This window comes from Lathamus discolor, chromosome 3 (assembly GCF_037157495.1).
Source record: "Lathamus discolor isolate bLatDis1 chromosome 3, bLatDis1.hap1, whole genome shotgun sequence".
Classification (NCBI taxonomy): domain Eukaryota; kingdom Metazoa; phylum Chordata; class Aves; order Psittaciformes; family Psittacidae; genus Lathamus; species Lathamus discolor.
This window is the reverse complement of record NC_088886.1, coordinates 13,272,400-13,295,600: the sequence shown is the minus strand read 5'-3', so window position 1 is coordinate 13,295,600 and position 23,201 is coordinate 13,272,400. Positions and strand designations below refer to the sequence as shown.

At 46.8% G+C, this 23,201-nt stretch overlaps 2 protein-coding genes across 12 annotated transcripts in view; one reads left to right on the top strand and one right to left on the bottom strand.

The window, feature by feature from the left end:
- Nucleotides 1-2,085: 2,085 nt before the first annotated feature.
- Nucleotides 2,086-12,743, bottom strand: MED8 (mediator complex subunit 8). Of its 2 annotated transcripts, none has more exons than XM_065673582.1 (7): nt 12,566-12,743; nt 9,238-9,356; nt 7,119-7,263; nt 6,340-6,480; nt 5,847-5,928; nt 4,747-4,995; nt 2,086-2,465 (listed from the first exon to the last, which is right to left on the bottom strand). In XM_065673582.1, the coding sequence occupies exons 1-7, from the start codon at nt 12,569-12,571 to the stop codon at nt 2,401-2,403; spliced, it is 807 nt and encodes a 268-aa protein (XP_065529654.1). In that variant the 5' UTR covers nt 12,572-12,743; the 3' UTR covers nt 2,086-2,400. The 2 variants fall into 2 exon arrangements, with proteins under 2 accessions (XP_065529654.1, XP_065529653.1); XM_065673581.1 differs by lacking the exon at nt 12,566-12,743 and adding an exon at nt 11,854-12,132.
- SZT2 (SZT2 subunit of KICSTOR complex) overlaps nt 12,617-23,201 on the top strand; it is a 58,969-nt gene continuing 48,384 nt past the window's right edge. For all 10 annotated transcript variants that reach the window (XM_065673580.1, XM_065673572.1, XM_065673575.1 and 7 more), the window contains exons 1-9: nt 12,617-12,672; nt 12,936-13,061; nt 13,230-13,403; nt 13,743-13,913; nt 15,705-15,836; nt 17,892-18,051; nt 18,524-18,630; nt 18,820-19,030; nt 20,088-20,258. In XM_065673580.1, the coding sequence (XP_065529652.1) occupies nt 12,643-12,672; nt 12,936-13,061; nt 13,230-13,403; nt 13,743-13,913; nt 15,705-15,836; nt 17,892-18,051; nt 18,524-18,630; nt 18,820-19,030; nt 20,088-20,258 (1,282 nt within the window). In that variant the 5' untranslated portion in view covers nt 12,617-12,642. The remainder of the gene's footprint in view (nt 12,673-12,935; nt 13,062-13,229; nt 13,404-13,742; nt 13,914-15,704; nt 15,837-17,891; nt 18,052-18,523; nt 18,631-18,819; nt 19,031-20,087; nt 20,259-23,201) is intronic.

The window sequence follows — 23,201 nt, the reverse complement described above, 5'->3', positions numbered from 1 at the left end:
GGACAGTGCACAGGGAATGGTGAATCCCTGTTGGACTTACAGGCCACAGTGGCAAGCAGTGGACCATGAATTTCCACCTTGACTTTATGGGTAAAATGCCTGTTCCTGTTCCCTGTTTAAACATTCAAGCGCTGGCGGTGACTGGGTAAGAGATTATAAAGTCACTCTGCATTTGAAATTCCCATTCCCACAATTAGAATAACATGTCCTAGTCCAGTGTCCCAAAGGACACAAAAGCACAAGGAGATTTGGACGTGAGCCGAGAGTGAAAAATGGAAAATATGCCTTAAAGCAAAAGGGACTTCCATCAGTTCAGTTTGTGGTGAAAAAAAGTTACCAGGAAAGCCTGATCATCACATCCTGGGACTAACAACTCTCTGGCTGAGGAGATCCAGTGACTTGAAGGGAACTAAAGAAACGCAGCCTCAATATAAAGGTACAATAGAAAAATTAACTGTAGGACAGCTACCAGCCGCTGTAGCAGAGATGTGTCGGTTCAAGCAACTGTTTTCCTACCAACAGTGCTTTAATTTACACAAGAACTAATTCAGGGCAGCCTGTGTCATGCAGGAAGTTACGCTGGGAGCCGAGCCGGCCTCCCTGGCTCTATAATCTACGGAAAAAAGCCCTGCGTGTATTTCCCTTCCTCCCGTCCAAGTGTGTGAAAGGTCTGGCCTCCCCACTGGAGGCGTTTTCGGGAGAGCCAGGTTAGCACGGGTAGCAGGCAGCCACGCTGGCCCCAGCGCTGACACATTTTAGCTTTATAAGGAAGCCAGTCAGGGAAGATGCAGTGAAGCAGCATCCTGGAGCTGAGGCTCCATGGATGACAGTGCCAGGGATCTGACACACATTCCTCGAACAGTTTTCTGCCTTCCTTCCCAGCCAAAGCAGAGACATGAGATAGAGCAGGGAACAGCAGTCCCAGCAGTGCTCAGCCCATTACAGGGCATAGCCCTGCAGACTCTGACTCCCCAGCTTCAGGTATTGATCAAACCCTTCCCTGCCTCCACACCCGTTCCCCAGCTGCAGTGAGTGGTTCCTGGAGTGATTCCATTAGGGGTAAAACGGGATCCCATCAATCTGGCTGGGCTAGTGTCATTGCAGACACTTCACTGGACTCATTCACAGTGGGAATGACTTTACTTATCAGAGAAGCAACTTGTGCTTCCAGCTCAACTCTCTACTTCCCAGCTCAGTGCTTTTCAAAGGCCCATACATGAAAATGGGTCACTAACTGCCCTAGTCACAGCTTTGTGGAAGATTTTGTTTTGGGCCACAGCCTCCACAAATAAGCTGGATCTGATTAGCTCACAGGCAAGCAGCACAGGAGCAGCTGCAGGCTGTATCTGCTGAGTGGAGATTTCCTCACCCATAAGATTGCTGGCAGATGCTGTTGAGTAAAATACAGTGCTGCCTTTCACAAGCCAAAAGGGAAGTCCAGGGAAGAACAGCAAGAGGCATGACAGTTGCGTTCAGGGTAGCGCTGTGTGTACTCACATGCTCTTTGGGAATCTTTCCTTAGGCGGGTTATATGTTACAGCTCAAGGGCAGAAAGTAAAACAGGGGTATGGCTTCACAATGACCAGTCGCAGTGAGGAATGGGCCAGACCTCACAGCCTGGCTAATTCAGAGGTACCACAGTCCTGAGCAGATTTAAATACCTCTGTGAAGTGACAAATGAATCCTGAAGTAGCAAAGAAACTTCATAGAAAACAGCAGCAGAGAACTATGGAAGTGAAATCAGATCCAGCTGGGATTTGTAGCAGCATCAGAATACCAAAGCTCTGTGCTTCTGTTCCTGAAATGCTGCCTTCTTGCTGCAGGCTTTGTAATAGTCTTTCCCATAAGACTTTCCCAGTATTTTGCTTTCTGGGGAATAGCCATAATGGTTTTACAACGAACAAGATGTTTACTGCTTATGTTTGTGCCCTGCTGACTCACTTTATTATAGGTCTTTATGCATAATCCTGCAGCTCCAGCACTTAGCCTCCAACATTTTCTGTGTATTTTAGACTGGAGCTGCTCTGTAGCCTTACCTAAAGGGAAATCAGAGTCCTTATGACCCAAGAGATGAACATCAGTGTCTCACAGTGTGCATAACAAGATCTTTATTCAACAAGAGGGAGTAAAGAAATCACTGCAAGTGAACAAGCAGAAACAAGGAGCAGAGTGCTCCATGCAGCTCTTCAGGTTCTGTATCAGGAAAGGGCAGTTGTTCTCCAGGCCAGACCTGAAGAAAATAGGATCAGTACCAGAAGCAAAGTCCTCTGCTCTGACTGAATAGAGAAGTACTTGTGTCCAGGAGACACGGCCACTAGCAACCCCACACAAGCCAGGTGTGGTGGCTGCGGCAGGAACAATGCTGGCAATGGCTGTTCCCCAGGCCTGGTTCATCTCAGCTCATCTCTGATACGGATGCATTGAGGCAGACTTGATGTTTGTTTTTATGCCAGTTGGCATTTTTCCTGGAGAGTGGAAAAGAAAAAGCAAAATCAGCTGTATGAGAGGACATGTGCTCGGGAGCATGCAGGACTCACAACAACCCTCCCTGCGCTTTTCCTGTTCCACTCCAGGTACCATAATAGGCTTTCCTGCTACAGCATCTTCCAGCTTCTGACCTAACACAGTCAATCTCTTCTACAAACTGGCATCTTTCTCCATTGAGAAATCTCCCTGACAATTCCTGTGTCCACCTGCTATCCCCTCAAATTCTGTCCTTGCTCCATTTTAAACAAGTCTGACTTTCTCTTTGTTAGGAAGCTCCTACAGGAGTGTGGGACCTGTTCAGTCTCACAGAAGCTGCTAGCAGCAGCACTCTCAGAAGGATCCAGACTGATCTCCACTTCCATTTCCAAGAGGCAAACACAAGAGCCTGTATCCCCTTCCATTTAGCATTATTTATAGTCAGGGTGTGGATTTCAATTACTCAGCCTCTCTCAGATCTGTTATTTCTCTTAACCAGGTCCACCTCTTGGGCATTATTACTCTTTGCTGATACTGATCACACATGGGAGTGTGTTCAAAGACATTGTGCTAGCCACTTACAACGAGTGCACAGTGCTAGACAGAACTAAAATGATCAGAAGAATAAACAAAAAGGGATTAAAGAGCAGCAAGAGGGATATTCAAAGAATACTCCTTCAGAGAGTGGAATGTGGGTTCAAATTAGAACATAAATAAAGGACAACTTCTGAAAATTAAAACTGTGGTGCAGGAGGACATGGAAAGATTTGATGAGCAACTGGCTAAAAGAATAAAGATTACGAAACACTCTCAAACGTATCCAAAGAGGGTTGCTGCCTGCAACGAACTGGCAGGAGATCCCATGTCACTCCAGTGCTAAAAATTAGCAGATAAATACTGTTGGGACATTACTCCAAAAAGAAGAGTGACCAGGACTGTATGGTTTACCCACACCTCGAATACTGTGAGTGGTTCTGGTGTTCCCAGTCTTGAAAACAAACAGAAAAGGTGCAGGTAAGAGTGACAAGTCCAAGACATAATACAATCTTCACACAAGGACATATTAAACAGAACAGGACTCAGTTGCTGGGAAGAAAAGAAAAAAAACGGCCGAAGGGAGGAGGCATGACAGACTTCCGAAAAACAAAAACCACTCTGGAATAACTAAGGAATGATTATTCCCCGTTTCTCACAACATAAACAGGAAGGGTAAAAAGGAAGCATGCAATAAAATTACCGGGCAAAAGATTTAAACATTAAAAGGATTACTTTTTTTTTTTTAACAAAACATGCAATAAAGCTGTGGAAGAAATGCTGCAGGTGCTGTAGAAGTCAAAATCATAATTCAAAAAGGAACCACTTCTATACCCAATGGTCTCAAACCCTGACTTAAAATCCTCAAACAACAACTGCTGTCAGTATAAGGTTTGTTCTCTAAATTCTTTCAGCCTTGGCCATGGGCACTGTCACCAGCAGGATAGTGGGACTGACCTTTGGTGAAACGCATGATAGCTGCTCTCATCAAAAGGGAACCTCCAGGTAACAGAGGCTGGACAAGTGCTCTTGTTACCAGTGCACTCTGCTTGGTGTATACAAGTGACTGTTGTCCCATCCTGGAGACGGTGTTTGTGGGAATGCAGCCAGAGATCACAGGGGCTGCCTTTGTTTCCAAATCATAGTGGAAATTACTTTCTAATTCTTACACAAACACATAATTAACTTAGGATTAATATTGTTGCTCAAGTTCATTTCTGAACAACAGTCATTACCAGTCAAGAAAACACCAATGAGGATATCAATATCCATAATCTCAATTAACATGACCTGGAGGTTCCCCAGGCCAAACCCATTCCTGACAGCAAAGGACATATAGGCAAGAATACCAGAACAGGGCAAGCCTACAGTGATAGCTCTGCAGAATACCCCTTATACTAACATATTGTGGCTCCGGGACTTGGAGTCAGGGATGGTAACTTCAGGATTAACAGTTGACTGCTGTGATCTCCCTCCATATTGATTCCTAAGCTCGCTAAGTCTATTATTAAAATGGTATTGCAGCGTGAGTTAAGAAGCTGAAGCTGGATGTCTGGGATCCATTTCAACCTCCAATCTAATTTAAACCAGTGTCACTCCACTGTTATAACCTGATTCATGGTATTAAGGCCAGAAAGGAACCTCTTACTCAGTTACACCTAAAAGGTGACTCAGGAAGACCCTCTACACCTGCATTTCTCTTTCTTGTTCCCTGCATTTCAACTGATACCAGATATGCAACTTATTTACCTGGCTGTCCTGCTTGTGCCATTTGCACTCCTGCCAGCATTGGCTGCTGCTGAGCTGGTGCACCTGACATTGGGACCTGCTGCATGCCTGAAGCACCTGCAATGATGGCACCAGCTCCTGGTTGGCCTGACTGGACAGATCCTCCAGAGCCAGGGGGCCTCCGGTTTGACAGTCCTTTCCCAAAGGCCACAGCTGCTACCAGTGCATTGGTATCTGCAGGGTTGAAAGTCTGCTTGTTCTGTCTTAAACCTATGGAAAAAAAGTTAGTTTGGAGCATTTTTGCAATCACGTTTAAAAACTAGCAGCCTGAATTTACTTTTCTACTATTTTGGTGCCTGTAACAGAGATCAGCTTCTAACAAGCTGCCCTACAAGAGTCTCAGCAAGGTCAAAGAAGCTGCAAAATCCAAAGACAGTGGTGATTCAAGAGCTTCTCCACTGAGAGCAACACATATGCTACCCAGAGAAGAGGGAGCCAACTCGAGAATGTTCCCACTAAAGGCTTTTCCATGCTGGATCCAATGGCAGGTAACAAGGACTGTGTTTTAGATAAACAATGTCAACATTCTCTTTTGGAGGCTCATAAGCAGCATGGTGTCTGTAACTTCTTCTACCACACACCTGCCCAGTTACACTATTAATCCTGGAAAGCAGGCAGAACCTGTGCGTGAATCCCTGCTTACACTGTTTGTGTCAAAGGTGACAAAAAACCCCCTCACAAAAACCCCAGTACCTTTGAGAGTTGTACATAGCACTCCTGGGAATAGAGAACAGGCGATGGCAGAGACCAATAAAATAAGGCTGTCCAGAATCAGAGTCAGAACCAAAAAAGGCTGACCTTGAGTATCTACAGGACATCACACAAACATGTCGTGGATTCCTTCAGAACATAGCTAAGGGGTTTCCCATTCACTGCCACTGTATTTTCAGTTATTTTTATCAATCCAATTTGATTGGGATGTTTTCTTGGTAGACGGTTACCACCTCCTCAAAAGGGGTATCACAAAGGGTTGGAATGACCCCCAGATTTGCCTGTTCTGCGATTAGTCTCTCAAGCCTGCTGTCTGGACCCTGCACCCCACTTCCACCTCAGTAACATACCTCCACTTTCAGATTCACGCTCCTCCTTACTGATTTTCTCCAACAGATTTGAGCACATTTTGTTCAGACTTTGGATCTGTTTCTGCAAAATGAAAACCATCAGAAACCACCAGGATACTTCCAACCCAGAACAAGTCAGTAAGGTAAGCAAACAAGCTTTCTCCTTCCAGGGTCTGTGTAGCCAAACAAGCATTTTGATGGCAGAGCCTACAGTGATAATGTAGACAGGGCACTATGGGGACGGGATAGCCTTTGCTTCTCTTTGACTGTTCTGATGTGTTCACCTCCTGTGAATAGCCAGTGGGCTAGATACCCTGTTTGTGAAACTGTGAAGGAAACCAAACTTCAGCCAGGGTGAGCTGCAGAAACCTCAGAGAGATAAGGGCACAGCAAAAAAGAACATTGTCAGGTAGAAGGGTGAAGGAAGCAGAGTTACAGGGCATCTTGTGCCTGAGAACTAAGAGGCAGAAGTATCAAACTCTTCTTCACCTACCTGTGCCACATCAGGGCTAATTCGAGCTGCATCTGTGACGAGCTGCTTCTCCTGCTCCTCCACTTCAGGGTCAGGCTTCGTTCGAAGATGGTCAGGCACTACCTCATGGCTGAACACTGGCACACGCCCCTCCGTCTGCCGCTGAAATATTTGGATAAGCCTCAGAGTGAGCGACAAGACACTCAGAGCCTCCTCCTAGAGCTCCACACCAGAGCACAGGCCATGGTGCTAGAACAAGGCTAGTAGCATGCACTGGGGAAACCTTGATCTGGGCAGCATCAGGAGGTTTCAACAATTTGTGTAAGCATTTGCACTGTGCCTGTTTAGTGAGAGCAAACCATGGCGATCTGCAGTGCAATGCCACCAGCATGGCCGCCATCACTTGAAAAGTTTTCTCATTCAAGCAGACAATAAACGTTACCAGCACACACATTAGATTCTGTAACACACCTCGTGTTGGTCAGAAGACAAACAGTGCGCATCTAGATGTAGATATCTGACAGCAGCACCGCTAGGGCTGAGAAAACCAGGAGCTTGTAAGAAGACCTCCCAGTTACACAGCCCCATCATGATGAAAATAACATTTATTAACAGGAACACCTCCTGTAAAGCGTATCTAGTACATTTGTAGGTGAAAGCCCCCCAGCAAAGCAGCTCACAGGCAGAACTACTCATCACCTTCTCTTTCTCTACACCCAGAGCTGAGGAATGGCAAACCGGGTCAGATCACAAGTACTTTCTGATACTTCAGGATCAACATTCAGAGGGAAGTTTCTTACCATGATCTCCTCATCACGGTCTGGAGACAGCACCAGGGGTATGATAACCTGATTTCGCAATAGTGGGGTCTTCTCATGCTTTAGCACTTTGTTCAAGGTGTTCAGCTGTCCAGAGAGCAATGCAAAGCTGTCCAGAACTGAAGGCCTGGGAGAGCAAATAAAGAGGACAGAACACGGAAAGGGATGCCATAGATGGCTTTTCTCTCTTCTTTACTCAAATGGTTGAGAAGCGAGGAAATAACACTATTATTCCTCAAATCCGTTTATTCCAGACAGTAAACAGTAAAACCTACTGCAGTTGTGGAGAAATACCCGCCCCTACTGCAAATAGCTCAAATGCTACAAATAGCTCAGAGATATCACAAGCAGTACACTGGAAGTCGCAGTTTTGGTTTTTCAGTAACTTATGCCATTTGCATGGCCGTGTTTTGGTAGCAGGAGTGCTACAGGGGTGGCTTCTGTGTGCAGCTGCTAAAAGCTTCCCTTATGTCCAATAGAACCAATGCAGCTGGCTCCAAGACAGATCCACTCCTTGCCAAGGCTGAGCCCATCAGCGATGGTGGTAGCACCTCTGGGACAATGCGTTTAAGAGGGGGAAAAAAACATGCAACAGCAATTGCAGCCAGAGAGAGGAGTGGAAATACATGAGAGAAGCAGCTCTGCAGACCCCAAGCTCAGTGAAGGAGGGGAGGAGGTGCTTCAGTTACTGGGGCAGAGATTCCTCTGTAGCCTGTGGTGCAGACCTTGGTGAGGCAGGCTGAGCCCCTGCAGCCCATGGAGGGCTATGCTGGAGCAGATATCAACCTGCAGCCCATGAAGGAGCCCACACCAGAGCAGGGGAATGCCCAAAGGAGACTGTGACCACATGGGAAGCCCACACTGGAGCAGGCTCCTGGCAGGACCTGGGGCCTTGTAGAGAGGACCCCATGCCAGAGCAGAAGAGTCTGAGGAATCCTTCCCCTTGAGGATGGAGCAGCAGAGACAACATGTGATGAACTGACCACAATGTCCTGTCCTCCCTGCACCATTGAGGGGAGAAGTTAGAGAACTTGGGAGTAAAGCTAAGCCTGGGAAGAAGGGAGGGTTGGGGGGAAGTGGTTCTAAGATTGAGTTTTAATTTCTCATTACCTTACTCTGATTTGACAGGTAGTAAATTAAACTGATTTCCCCAAGTTGAGTCTGGTTGGCCTGTGACAGTAATTGGTGAATGATCTCTCCCTGTCCTTATCTTGACCCATGAGCCTTTCATTGTATTTCCTTTCCTCTGTCCAGCTGAGGAAGGGAATGATAAGACTGGCTTTGGTGGGCATCTGGCATCCAGCCAGGGTCAGCTCACCCCAGTAATACACACAGAAGCAATACTTGCCTTATCTCTAACTCTCCCAGTGCAATTCTAGAGCAAAGTCTGAGAACAATTTAACTCCTAAGCAGTACAGCCAAGAGAGACAGTATTTATAGCTTGGCTATCCAATCTAAGCAATAATGAAGCAAAATAACCAAAATAACTGGTAATGTTGTCAAGGAGGTCCCTCCCCTTCAGCTTTTTCTCTCTGGAATATTCATCATCTCTCCTGCCTTCTGCAACACTAACTACAAAAACTGACTGCCTGTGAAGCTCTGCTGCAGTGGCAGATGCTGTTCAGGATACTGTATAGTTCATTAAGCTGTAGCTATAACATCTTTATGGTCTATCAGGAAGAATGCCACCTTGCAAATCTCTCAAACTGTCTGGTAAAACATGCAGAACCAGCAAAACAGAGCCAGAAAAGGCCAGAAAGGTCACGAAATGCAGAAAGAACCATTGCGCATTTTATAGTGTGTGTGTGGGTCTCCCAAGATAATTTGTCCAAGAAGCTTCCAGTCACTGCAGATGCAAGTCTAGTTTTCACAAAATGTCTAGACCAAAAGGTGTTAGCATGACTCTATACAGCATGAAACCAGTGAATTTCAACTGCTTTTCTGGTGGAAGACGTATAGTGGTTCCGCCAGCAGAAATGTGAAACGCTAATTTAAACCTACTGACAATAAGCTGATGTTTTTTAATTACAGTTTTGGTCCTTTGAGCCAAGTCTGGAACAGCTTCAGCAGTGTCCCCAGCTCTGTGGGACACCTTACTCACCAAGTGAGTCGATCGTACTCATTCTCCAGCTTGTAGATAAAACTGACTAAAGAGTTCTTCAGGTCAGCCACCTGACTGATGAGTGCCTCCAGGGTCAGCTCCAGCTGCTTCTCTTCTCTCTGAAAAAAGGAAAGACAAGGGATGAGAACAAAGCTTTACACCTTCCCCAGGTGTTGTGGATCCACACACATGCATCCAATCTCTCCTACAGAGAACCTTCTTTTCCAGGGCAGCAAGCACCAGACCCTGCAGGTAAAAATCCTATGGTTTCACACTGACCCTTTCCCCTTAGGTCAGAACACTTAGTCAAGAGACTTGTGCTAGCTGTCCTTTTTAAGATCTAGATAAGTGAAGATATTATTGCTTACATCTGCTTTTCACCACATCAGGCAAAGTTAGCTCATGCCACTTTTGTAAGTCATTAAACTAATGCAGCTCAAAGTACATTCACATCTCTCAGCCTTTACTGACAGAAGATGTGGGCACAGGGATGTCATCATCCAAAACAGCCCTTTGCAGAGTGAGTATCAGATCCATGGCCTAAAGACTCCAGTTTCTGCGCTTCACCTCCTTCTTTACTTTGTTTCTGCTCAAGTGCCCCTTCCAGCTGCCAAAGAAACCTGCAGGTCCTCTTCTACTTGTGCCTTATCGGCTGCAGGAGGCCCTGCCGTGACAGACAGCACTCACCAACACAAGCACATACTACCCCCTGCTTTTTGCTCTGATTACACTGTTTAAATAACCTTTTCCACTGACATCTGCAGGTGAGGGAGGACAGTGACAAAGTGTCAGGGCAGGGGATCTCTTGCCAAAGACACCAAGGCAAATTTTCATCTCTTGCAAAAACCCCACAGAATCTTATCTATTCTCACTTATTAACACTACAGCATTGCACAAAATATAATTAAAGTTCCAACCCTAATGAACTGCTCATGTAAGTCGAGAACTGTACAATAATAATCCATGAGGAGGGTGGGACAAAGCAATCAAATAATAGAAAGGGAATGCCGACTTGGAAAGCAGATAGCGTGACTCAGGCTGCTGGCATGCTTGCTATTGCATTTGTTGTTGTTCTGTTTAAATACACCAGACCAGTGGGAGCTTCACTGGTGAGATTTATCTGGTATCTGCCATGTTCATGAGAACAATAGATTTTTCTATTTTATTTATAGACTGACAAGACTATAAAGGCTTTTTTTAGCAATCGTTGATCAGGGTTCACTCAACCACTTAAGAAGAAATGGCTAAGTCAGCTTTGATGAAATCCAGTCCCCCATCCATGGAGTGGATGCAGAGTGGATCGCCAGGTGTTCCACCTCCAGACAAGTGCACTCTCCTCCATCTTGTGATGGGACTAAGTCAGTTCCTATGCAATTATGAAATCAGTCTACAATTGTGTGCACACTGTGTTTGTGCAAGAAGATTAATTAATGCCTGCATTACAAGTTGGGCTGGTAGCCAGTGGTCTGCTGCAAGGGTGCCAGGCATATGCACCCAGACAATTCACCTGGTCCGTTGCCTGTGCTTATCCAAGCAGCCCTCAAGAGGGTGAATGAAACCCTATTGCAGAGGTGTTGCTCTTGCTGCAGCAGCATGCTCCAAGCCTCCTTCTTTTGTTGGTTCTCTCCAAAGCTACTAAGAGCTGAAAGCAGATGTAAGCATTGTAAAGCATGCATGCAATACGACCAGCCAGTGTTTACAAGGAATGCTGTGCCTCTCCCAGGCATACCCTATAGACAAGCAGTGCTTTACAGACTTTGTTAGCAATACTAAATTGGCCTGAGATAGTAAAGACAAAGTTTATGGGACGGGTTGCTGAAGGACCTCCTGATACAGAGCAACTGAGACGTAAAGGTGAAATTCAGAGTAGGTAAACATAAAGCAGCGCACGTGGGAAAACAAAGCAGGGGGACACGACCCAGTCCTGACTTTCTGTACACAATGACATTCTCTGAGCTGATAACGTTATCACTCAGAAACAGATCTCGCGATTATCCGAGGTGACCTATGAAAACACCTGCCCAAGGCTCAAGAAGCAGGGGAAGTAAAAGCAGTAATAGGAAAGCAAGTGAAAACTAAGCATCATTACGTCACTGTATAAATGCACGCCTCATGGGCATCTCAAATATTATGTGTCACTCTTGTCCCTCCAACTGAAAAGGGATATAGGAGGAATATGTACAAATAAAGGCAACAAGGATGATCATGAATATTCTTCAGTTCCATAGATGTAGCAGTTAAAAACAGAAAGGAGTTTGGTATGTGAGAGTGACTGAAATGAGGAGAAGCAATACAACCAGCCCTATAGATGAGGAATTGGCAGGACAATCCACTTTCACTCTCTTTTCTGGGAGGACAACCAGGAGACTTGCATGAAGCCACTAGGTAGCGGTTTCAAGCAAATCAAAGGAGGTGGATCTTCACAGCCTGCTAACCTGCCATTAACCTCTGCAACTCCTTTCCAATGGACATTACGGAGGCTAAAAGTTCACAATACTTCAAAAAATAACTAGAACCCTCTTCCATCAATGAAAACTCATTCAAGGCTATTAAACATCAGGGATGTGCTAACAGTAGTTTATACAGAATCACAGAATGGTTTGGGTTGGAAAGGACCTCAAGATCATCCAGTTCCAGCCCCCCTGCCATGGGCATGGGCATCTTCCAGTAGACCAGGTTGCTCAAAGGCCTTGTCCAACCTGGCCTAAGGTCTCCAGGCACCCTTCTCTTCTCCAGGCTGAACAGCTTCAGTTTTCTTAGCCTGTCTTTGTACGGGACTCGGTAGCTTAATTTGCCCTCACACCTTTTGGGCACTGGCTTCTTCACTAGTGGCAAAGCCAGGCTGCTGGGCGGGTGGACCTCTGGTGTGATGACCCTCATCAAGGGCTGAGTGGGAGCGGTGCACCCAGATACCCCCCCCCACGCTCCCCCGCAGCCGTGCAGCAAGGGGAGGGCGCTGCACAACAAGCATCGCACCCGCTGCTCCAGCTCAGCCTGCTCCAGCCCGGGCTGGGTTTAACCCCTGGGGAGCAGACGGGCCGGGAGCACCGCCGCAGCTGGCGGCCACAGGCCCCGCCAGGGCCAGACCGAAGGCGGCAGCAGCGCTGCCTACCGCTGCAGGCCCAGCCCGCGGAGCCGCGAGCATCCGCGGCAGGAGGCACCGAAACACAAGGCCCGGTCACGGAGCGGCTCCGTACGCCGCGCTAGCCGCCCGCCCGAGGCACGGCCCCGCAGCACGGCCCCGCTCCTGCTGCCCCCGAACCGCCCCACGGCCGCCGGCTCCGGCCGGGCCGCGGCCGCGCTCACCAGCGACCCTTCCAGCCCTCACCTGCATGGCAGCTCCGCCCCCTTGCACCGGCCAGTGGCGCTTCCGGGTCAGAGGACGCGGGGCGGGGCGCGCCGGACATGGCGGCCGCTGAGAGGCCCGACTCGGAGGTGGGATTGCGCTGTGGGAGCCGGGGCCGGGCCGGGGGACAGGGCTGAGCTGGGGAGCGGTACTGGGGAGCTGGCGGCGGGGGCGAGGTGAGGGGTGGTTGCGGTGGGCAGCGGTGGGGCTGTGAGGGAAGGGGAGAGGTGGGAGTGCGGGGCTGAAGCAGCCTGGGGGTGAGCGGCGGGGCGGGATGTGGGCTGGGGTGCGTGCCCTCCTGGGGTGCCCGCCGAGCTGTGGCGTGACCTGCGCTGCTGCGGTCCTGCTGCAGGTGGAGGAGGCAGGGCATGTCTTCCTCCTGATGAAGAAAGACTATCGCATCTCCCGCAACGTGCGCCTCGCCTGGGTCCTCAGCCGGCTCCACCAGGTCATCTGGGCTGTGCCCGAGCCGGAGCTGGTGAGTTGATGCCTGGGGCTGGAGGGTGTCACCGTGGCCTGACGTGGGGAGGTGGCTCTGTGCCGCTCCTGAGCAGCTGGACCCAGCAAAAGGCTTTAACCCAGTTCCTTCTCCTGATTTTCCCTTTGGCTTGACATTCTGTCCTGTACCGATTATTTGTTCTTGTAGGTGAAGTCAGAAAACGAGCTTGATGTTCTCAGCATCCTGCCCAACGGCTGGCAGCCTGATGAGCCTGTCCAGCCAAGGCCCTATCTCCTGGTGCCCTCTACACGGGTCACCTTCCTGGCCCGCCAGTACCGATTTGTGATTGAACTTGATCTGAGCCCTTCCACAGGGATTGTGGTAAGTGCAGAAACCACCTCTTCAGGGTGTTCGGTGTGTTAAAAGGCCAGTCCCATTTCTGCTTGATGAGGTTTATTTCTCTGTGTTACTCTTAAATTTGCAGAAGTCTTGCTTTTCCCAGGGGAAAAGTGCTCCCTATGCTTCCAGCTAGGAAGTTTAAGTAAGGGCAGATCCTCCTTCTCCACAGGATGTTCAACATGTGACTTTTGTTTACAGGGATTTGTCACTTTAATCCAGTTGCCATTGGAGAAGGATGTTTGCTGTTGGCTCTGCATGGTGGGGCCACCAGCCATGAGTCCTAAAAGATGAAAAAGCTGTTCCCTTTCTCCATTTCTGTAGGATGACTCAACAGGGGAGATAATCTTTGATGAAGTGTTTCATGCCCTTTCCCGATGCTTGGTGGGGTTGTTAAGACCCTTTCGTATCCCTGGGTCAGACATCATCTACCAGCCAGAGATCTTTGTCACCATCCAGGCGTATTCCTCCATCATCGGCCTGCAGTCCCATCAGGTAAAGTTCAGCCCTTGGAGTGGCTCAGTGCATGAGCAGCTGGCTGGATGGCTTCCTGTGAACACAGAGGAAAACCAGGGCATGGGGTAGCTGTTATCTGTGATGCTGCAGACTTGTGTCATTACAACGTGCAGCCTGGTGTGGTGAGGAAGTGTATGTGAGCAACTTCTCCTTTCTGGGCAGGAAGCAGAGTTTTCTCCTGGGGGAGTGGGGCTCAGCAGAGAACACTATCTACAGGTATGGTCTCAGAGTTGGGCCACAGGGAGCATTTCTCATGTTAACTTTTTAGCCTGTTACAATTATCTTGAAGCATTCAAGAAGAGCTGGTGTGCCCAAAAGCTTGTCTGCCTGTTCCAACTGTGTAGCAGTGGTTTATTCAAAGATGTTGCCTCTTCGTGCAAACTTTACTGCCTTTTTGCACTGGTATGAACCTGTTTCTTCTTGCTGGAGGGAGCAGCTATCACCAGTGTTGAGATTATCAACTAGATTTGCTTGAGCCAAGGGAGGTCTGTTTAATAAATTGAAGTCTGGTTTATGGTGGCAGTGTGGTTTTTTTTTTTAATATATCCTCAATCCCTTCCAACTGACAGTATTTTCACATTTCTGATGGTGATTGCATCCTTTAGCTAATACCAGGGAAAGTGGGTGGTGACAGGAGGAGCCTGTTAGTCTATGCCTGTTCCTTCCTTCTCCCCCCAGCCTGCCTCTGCCCAAGCCTTCTGCCAGGCTGCAGCCTATACTTCTCTGTATGGTGTTTGAAGAGTGAAGCCCTCACTTTGGTCTGTTCTTGGGTCCTACCAAAGCAAACATAGTAGGAATTTCTCCATCTGACAATGACATTTTGTATGTCATCTTGCCCAGCTATTCTGCAGACACCATCATGCTTTGCCTCAGTACCTTCTGTATTTACACTAAATTGAGCATTCCAAAGCTGCTATGTTTTTCTTCTTTGGAACTCTTTAAAGGCCTGTATGAGGCCAGGAACTGTAGCCTCTGGGTACAGCTGGATAAGCTATGTTCCTTTTATGGAGGGAAAGGCATATATGTGTATCACTCGTCCAGGAAAGCCTGTCTGTATTGTAATAATTTACTTTTCCTATGTCACTATGAGGTCTTGCCCATCTGAGGTTACAGGAATGTGGATAACATGCAGCATCCCACCTGGCTGTTCAGTTCTTTGTCTACGCGTTGTATCTCGTTTGCCTCCTGGTTGTGGATGGAGATTGTCTGTGCAATGGTGGTGTTTGTAAACATAAGTGTCTTGGCTGTCTGCCTGGGGAGTTCCTGTGGTGGCAGGGTCACTCTGGCACGTCACTCAGCCTCTCTTGTGATGCCTACTTTTTTATTTTCTTTATTCCAATTTGTTGTTCTTTTATCCAACCACTTATTGGAAGATAATGAGATCAGTCTGTGACTGAGTTAGAACAAATTAGGACACACAGGCCTTCCTTAGAAACATCAGACCAGAGTTAATGGCTTCTAAAAAGGATCCTATTGCTTTCTCCTGACAACTGCTTTTTCTGGGAGAAGGAAAATGAAGTAGAAATTTCTTGTCCAAGAAGGAGATTTTCTAAAGAGTGATGTGAGCATCTGCTGTGGAGTGCACTGCAGGCATTGCTGCTCACAAGGCAGTTGGCCCTGAGCAGGAATAGTGAGAACAGGCCTCTGCTGTACCTGTGCTTTGTCAGGGACATGTCTGACACCATGCAGAACTCTGTTCCTGTGTACCGTTTTGGGGGCTGGTGCTGTAAAACCTTAACTTGATGACTGACATGCATACCCTTGGGGCAGGTACTGTTCCAGGGCTGTCAGCTGGATGAGACGAAGCGAGAGGCCTTTCTGCACCAGGTTTACACACAGCTATGTGCTTTTGAGAACAAAGTGGCAGAGATGCTGCAGCAACAGTATGAACCCAAACCACAGGTAAGGAGGGCAGAGGTGGTTGGGGTCTCTTGGCTCCCTGGAGATTTGCTCCTTTGGGGTGGAGTGGCAAGAGGAGCAGTGGTATAGATCTGCAGAAGGAATGGCTAATGAGACTGTAATATAACTTTGTGGGATCTAGTAATCAGACATAAACACTGAGGAGAGCAGAACCAGTAAGTGTTCAGGACTGATAAGAATGGTTACCTTCCCCAAAGTTCTTCTGCAATAAGGCAGCCAGACTTCGTGTACATGATGGGATGAGCTGTAGGAAGTGACTTCTCTCTAAAGAAGATGGTGGGTTAGGTGATTACACCCATATAATTAATCTATAAACAGCTGTGAATATGCCCTTGGCCCTTGTTACATTTCTTGAATGAAAATACCTGACCATGAAACTGACTAAACAGCCAGTGCCAGTTTCTGATACTCCTTGAAACCTCTGGCAGATGCTCTTTAGTGGCCATAGGTATAGGTATCAGCAAGTTAATGAAAGGACTATAAAACACAGCTTAGGATGAAATTAAAAGTGAGACTCTGTAGTGATTTAGAATGGATTTCTCACTGAGATCTCTTCCGATCTTGGAAATGAAGCACACAAAGGTTACATTGTGATACTGACATATGCATGTCACAGTCACAATTGTATCTATGTGCACCTTTCTTGCAGACAAAGCCATTATTTGACTGGCAAAGGTTGTTTAGTCCTTATTTAGTATTAGTTGATAGAGCTTGGGCAAGAAGAAAAAAAAAGGTATCAAGATTGGATGAGCAAGAGATTACTGGTGATCTGTTGCAGCTGCATATTTGAAGTGCTTCAAATCGCATATTCTAGCTGAAATTTGTATTTTGAGTGCTAAGACTGTCAGTCCTAGAACAGAAGAAAGATTGCAGGAAGTAAATACCTTTGCCAGTGTGTCCAACTAGTGGTTTTGCAGTGCTTCATATGCATTCCTGCTTGATGCAATATTTCTCTTACTGTAAACTACCCTATGCCTTTTTCCATGCAAATGGAGGAAGGAGACGCGCTTGCAGGCTAGAGGGACTGGTGAGTCCTGCCACAGGCTGTGGGGTGGAGGTGGGAGGCCGCAGGGGAAGGGCAGGGACTGAAACTTTTTTTACTTTTGAAGTTGCATTAGCTGCATCATTGTTAGCAAGTGTCTGAATGTAAGGCATCTGGCAAATTAAAGTGATGGATACTCAGGTTTTTTGCTCACAGCCACAGACTGCTCCCATTAGTGCAATAACAAAAGTTTAGTTAGTTCTAATTTTCGTTTCCCAGCTCTCAGTCATCTGTAGCTTTGCAGGGGAGGATTTCACTCATTTTCTGTATTAGCAGTAAAAATGAAGCAATAGTTTATTACAGGGCTGAACTGCCAGAGCCTCTCAAGATGAGGGGACTATAAATGCAGTAGGTTCCTCAAAGTGTAATTATACAAATTTTAGGCTTTGCCTGGGGGATATTTTTCACAGGAGATGCAGGAGAAGCCTACTTGGATTTGCTTATATCAGCACTGCATAATGAGTGCTGTTTGAACAGAGTTAAATGTATAGGCACTGGGCTTTGTCTTTACAAGGCTCCTTACACCCTCTGCTGCAGGGCTTTGTAAGTGAGACGGGTGTCTTTGCCTCTCCAGCTTTTCTGGGCTTTACTTGAGTACATGCTGAATAGCTGCAGCTTCTGCTAAATGACAAGTTGAAAAAGAAGTGGTCACCTCTTTTAAGTGGGAACTGCTTTGTTCTGCAGAGGAGCTTTAGTGACCCCGAAGTGTCTCATCTTTCTCCTTCTGCCAGAAATCAGCTTATAACAAAGCTCTGAGCATGTTGTCCCCTTCTTCCACCCCCCAGGCAGCTTTGTCTAGGTGTTCTATGGGGGCCAAGTGACCAGGACTTCGAGGTCCCATGAAAACTAAAGCTAGAAATGAAGTCTGCTGAAGTGCTCCAGGATTGTGGTACCATGGAGCTGCTAGACTGAAGGCTGTTTGGGAGAGTGAGAACTAGAACTAGGCTGAAGTCTGCTCCATGGGGCCTTGTGGGTTTTCTTTTTTACTTTTCCAGATGGATTTGTCTCCCCTGAGCCAAGAGAGCCCTGGTGATGTGCAGGAGTCATCCGGGAGGAAGCCCAGTGTGTCTGTTGTCACTGCTGATGTTGGCCTGGTCAGCATGGTGCGGCAGGGGATTCTGGCACTGCAGCTGCTGCCCTCCAACTCCAGCGCAGGTTGGCCTCGTCCTCTGGGCTAAGGTTTGCCCAGCTGTTTGCAAAGGGCTGTATTTCTCCTGCCTTAGGCTGAGATTAATTTTGTAAGGGCTGGTGCAAGGACCCTTCTGTTAGGGATGAAATTTCAACAACAGCTTTTGCTCTGCGCTCTGTGGGCAAATTGGGGGGGGTGGGAATGAGGGGAACAAAACTGAGCCACATGCCTTGTGTCGGTGTTAGGGAGTTTGTGACGAAGTACGGCTGTGGCTGCTGCTTGAGACAGTCCAGGGTGTGCAGAGCTGTGTCCTGCCTTAGTGCTTTGCTGTCCTAGATGGCAAGTTTGCCAGCTCCAGAACACCTTGGAAGCTCTAAACCAAGCTTGGGATTTTCCTTTCCGCTTCTGCCCTGCCTAAATTTTCTCTCTGGTGGATATACTGGGAGAGTGGTAGCTGTTTGAGATGAAAGATGCACTGAGATACTGCCTTGTTTGCAGGTATAATAATAATTACAGATGGTGTGACCAGTGTCCCTGATGTGGCTGTGTGCGAGACTTTACTCAACCAGCTCCGTAGTGGCACAGTGGCCTGCTCCTTTGTACAGGTATGTCTGCTGTTAGCAGGAGGGGATGCTGCTGCCAGCCAGAGCTGGGAAGGCGGATTGTTGTTGGTGGCATTCACCTCCAGAGGCTGAGAGAGGACTTCTCTGCCTGTTTGAGGCCTTTGCCAGTGCTCTGCCTTGTCCTCAGCCCTGCTGTACTCTCTCAGGTATCTTTTTTTATCCATCTTGTAGGTGGGAGGTGTCTACTCGTATGATTGCAGCTTTGGCCACGTTCCCAATGTGGAACTGATGAAATTTATTGCCATGGCCACTTTTGGTGCTTACCTCTCCACATGCCCGGAGCTGGATCCTCTAAGCCTGGATCTGAACGTGTATCACAAGGCATTTCTGCTGTACTCCTTTCTGCGTACTGGGGAGTCCCTGAATCCAGAATACTACTGTGGTGAGGAATGTGAATGCCCTCCTTTCAGCAAATGGGTGTGTTGCAGCACCTCTTTTTGGGGTGACATTAGCAGGCTTGGTTATGCTGATACTTTTCTCTTGTCCCCTCTGAGTAATGCCTTCTGTAGGCTCTGGGCACTATTGGGCCATGCCGCCTCATTGGTGACTCCCCTTCTAGTTCCAGGAGTTGGGTGGATCATGGAAAACTAATGTCCCATCTTTCACCATTCCCCTTTTTTGTGGTCTTCACTCAGCACTTAGGCTGTGTTGGAACTTGGAGAGTATAAGAAGCTTTTGTCCAACCTTTCCTGCACAGTGGGTACCTCACACATGGGGATGGGCTGGAGAACTTGTCCTAATCAGGCTTGCAGATGGCAGTTTAGATTGAAAAACTAGATCCCTGAGAACTGTCCCAAATGCCTCTCTTAGTTATTTTGTGACTGTTAGTGACTGAGAGTATGCCAGGAGAGATTAGTTACCAGTAAAACATGGAAACACCCTTTCATGCCCTAGTGATATGCTGGTGCCTTCTATGATTTCTGTAACTTGGCAGCAGAAGCTGCAGACAGTAACAAGTTTGGAGAGAGCTGGCCTGGGACTTGGAAATGTTGAATCTTAAAAGGATCAGGTTTTAGTGGTTTAAACTCAAGGCTTCACGATCCACATACCTTTTACAAGCACGTGGGAACTCAGAGTATTCCAGGAAAAGGGCTAAAACCCAAAAGCTGGCTGGGTGACTGTTGGAACAGTTGTGAGTATTCTGCCTGTCTCTGCCAAATGTGTAACTTCAATGCATGCCTTGTCACAAAGACTGTCCCAGAGGAAGCAGGGCCTGGCACCCCCACTGCCCCTTTTCTGAGCCTCTTGGCCACGCTAGTGGACCTGTTTGCTGCATTGCAGAATCAGGAGTGGGTGTAAGTGGTGCCTGAAGGATGTACTGTTCTTCAGGCCAGCAAGTGTTCCTGGCAGCTTTTGTGAAGCAATTTGAGAGGGCTGTTGCTGCAGGATGGGAAGCAGGGGAGCTGCTCCCTCACAAACCTCATCTCTGCTGTTTGCAGTGTCCCAGCACAGACTGTTCAATGAGCACCTGGTGTCTGCAAGCAGCAACCCTGCTCTGGCGATGAGGAGGAAGAAGCACACGGAAAAAGAGGTGCACGCTGACCTTGTGAGCATTGTCTCAGTCCGGCTCCGTGAGGGCTACAGCATCCGTGAGGTCAACATCACGAAAGGTGACTGTGCTGTGTTGGGGATTTGGACAGGGCTCTGTTCTCAACTGTTTAAAGTGAAGGGTCTGCCATTGCAGCAGAATGACTGGTACAGGGGAGGAAGGAGAGCTTTTCTCTAAACTCTTAAGTTTGTATTTGTGAGCAATTGCCTGATGCAGGACTGTTCATTATTGGGGTGCTCTTCTCAGACTTATCGTCTGTGTCTTTACGTGCCAGGAGTTGGACAGATTATGACCCTCTGTATCTTGGAAATGTGTCTCCACAACTGCAGGGAAACTAGTGGCAGAGCTGATAGGTTTGCAGTTTTCTGGGGTTTCCTCTGCATTCCTCCTTTTCTGCATCCCTTTCTAGTCCTTTGCTAGAAGCACTCCAAAATACATGAAGTTGAGTCCTTTGATACAACAGATTTAATGCCTTGAAACTAGAGTCTTCCAAAGGAAGAAATTGAGGGAAAGAAGGATATTGTTAGGTGAAAATGCCAGATCAGTCAGGACCATGACCAGTACTAGAAGAACATTAGACCATCCAGTGGTCCTGTTCTCTCATCTGACTCACAAGAGATTTTGGCACCTGGATCGTGAGAACTAGCTGCTGGCTAGGGTTTTGAGTATCCTAAGGAGTGCCAGTAAACCTTGCCTAACTTTCCGTCTCCAGCTGTGACTAGTGGAAGTGCTTTAACTGAAGGGGACATGAAAAAAAATCCAAATGCAAGTTAAGAATTACAAGCAAGCGAAGACATTATTTTTGACTGATAGAAAGCCTGGAGGGTGGGATTCTTGAAACGCATGTTGTAAACATGTACAACACATGGTGATCTAGGGTCTTTGCTATTCATTTTGGGTTATTAGTGCACAGAATATTTTTTCTATCAGAAAATCAAAGTCTGTGATATAACTCCAAAATCATTCCAAACTTGACATGTGATGTTTTCTATGAATTTACTGTGGTTTATCTTACAACCATGTAAATATCTTACGCTACTGCTCTGCTTTTAAGATTGTCCCAGAGCTTCACTACTCTTTCCCTCGCTTCCTTTCTAAACTCACTGAGACCAAATTAGTCCTTTATTATCCTTAATTAAGTTTATCCTCCTTCTCAGGCATTGCACAACCTTATTTAAGAACAATGCCTTTCTCCTTGTAACCTCCCTTTTGGCAGGTTAAGCAAGCCAGTATTTCACCCTCCTTTTGTAAGGGCAGGCTTTCTGTTCTGTTTATTCATCTTAATAGCACTTCCCTCCCACCCTCCTTCATTTGTTCACTTTTCACAGTTTGGTCTTTTATTTCTTTAAACAGTTATAAGGGTGTTGTAAGTGTGGTTTTGTCAGTGCCTTGTTCAGTAAGGCAAATACTTCCCTGCTTCTGAAGTAAAAAAAAAGATATCTGATAGACCAGAGTCATATGAGCTTTCTCCATGATTACATTGCATTGTTAGTACAGAAATCGCTGCGTCTTTCACACACCTTTGCTTCCAGCTGATGAGTCCTTAGGGGTGTTTTATTAGGCTTTCTTTGTTTAGTAGTCCCTAAATGTGCTGTTCTTCACGTAACAGTACTCTTAAGTTCATCTTGCTCGGTTCATCTCACTATTCCTGTGTCATGACTGAGAACTACAGTTCTTTTGGCTTGATGCTTCTTACAAACTGAACAAATCTAAACTGACTTTTTGGGGAAGGTTGATAACAATTGTATTAGGTGGGATACTTTCTGAAGTTGGTTTTCCAGGAATATCCGTGATTTCTTGTTTAAGGAGTTTTCTGTTAAAAGTCTGCTAAGGTTTCCTATTGAGACAGCTCTTCTAGTAATGTCTGCTGATTGCTTTCACTAATCTCCTATAGGTGTGTCATGAGATATTGCCTTAAATCCAGGCAGACTAGGTCCATTTCACTCACCTTGACTAGGAATGTCTATGAAACAGTCTGACAAGTCAGTTCCTGTCCCAGCTGGGCTCTGTATGGTCTCTTTTATCCTTCTATGCACCAGTTCACTTACAGCTTGAACAACACTGGAGAAAGAGCCTTTCTTTAATCTGGCAGCAATGGTGAAGTTCTCTTGGTGACTCTGAAGTCCTATATAGAAATGCTGGAAGATGTAGATATAGATGTATATATTAGATTGGATATAAGGAGGAAATTCTTTCCTGTGAGGGTGGTGAAATACTGGAATGGGTTGCCCAGGGAGGTTGTGAGTGTTCCATCCCTGGCAGTGTTCAAGGCCAGGTTGGATGAAGCCTTGGGTGGGATGGTTTAGTGTGAGGTGTCCCTGCCCATGGCAGGGGGGGTTGGAACTGGATGATCTTGAGGTCCTTTCCAACCCTAACTATTCTATGATTCTATTCTATGATTCTATGTAGTATGTGTGAATACTTGAAAAAACAATCAGACAAGTTCATGTTACAGCTTTTTGCACAAAGGTGTAGCTACAACCTCTGGCTCAGGATATCATAAAGTACCAAATTTCTGGACTCAGGAGGAATCTGTCAGAAATATCACCACATGTTCACCATGCTCCCTGAACTTTCATCTAGGTGTCTTCCTTTTAGCCCTTGGAATGCCAAAGGGATCGGTCTTCTGTTTTCACAAAAGCAGAGAGCAGAAGAGCAGCTGCACTGAATCAGTGTTATCTTCTGTGGTGAAGAGCTATGGGCAGGTTCATGGGAAAGAGTTAAGAATAGGGTAAAGGTACATCATACCTCCTTCCTCATTTCCTCTTTTCATGCCCTTTGAGCACTCTCTAGCTCTTTGCAGCTCAGGAGCTCCATGAGCCAGAAATATTTTCTGTGTATTTTGATGAAGTTTTTTTAGAAGGAATTTAAAACATGAAATGTCTGAGCTATCAAAAATACAGTGTGTATTTCTATGCCAGCCTTCAGCAGATAATGTTACTTACATACTGCAAAAGCTAAATGCTCTGGGAAATTGCTGGCTGTGAGCAGAAAAATTGTTGAA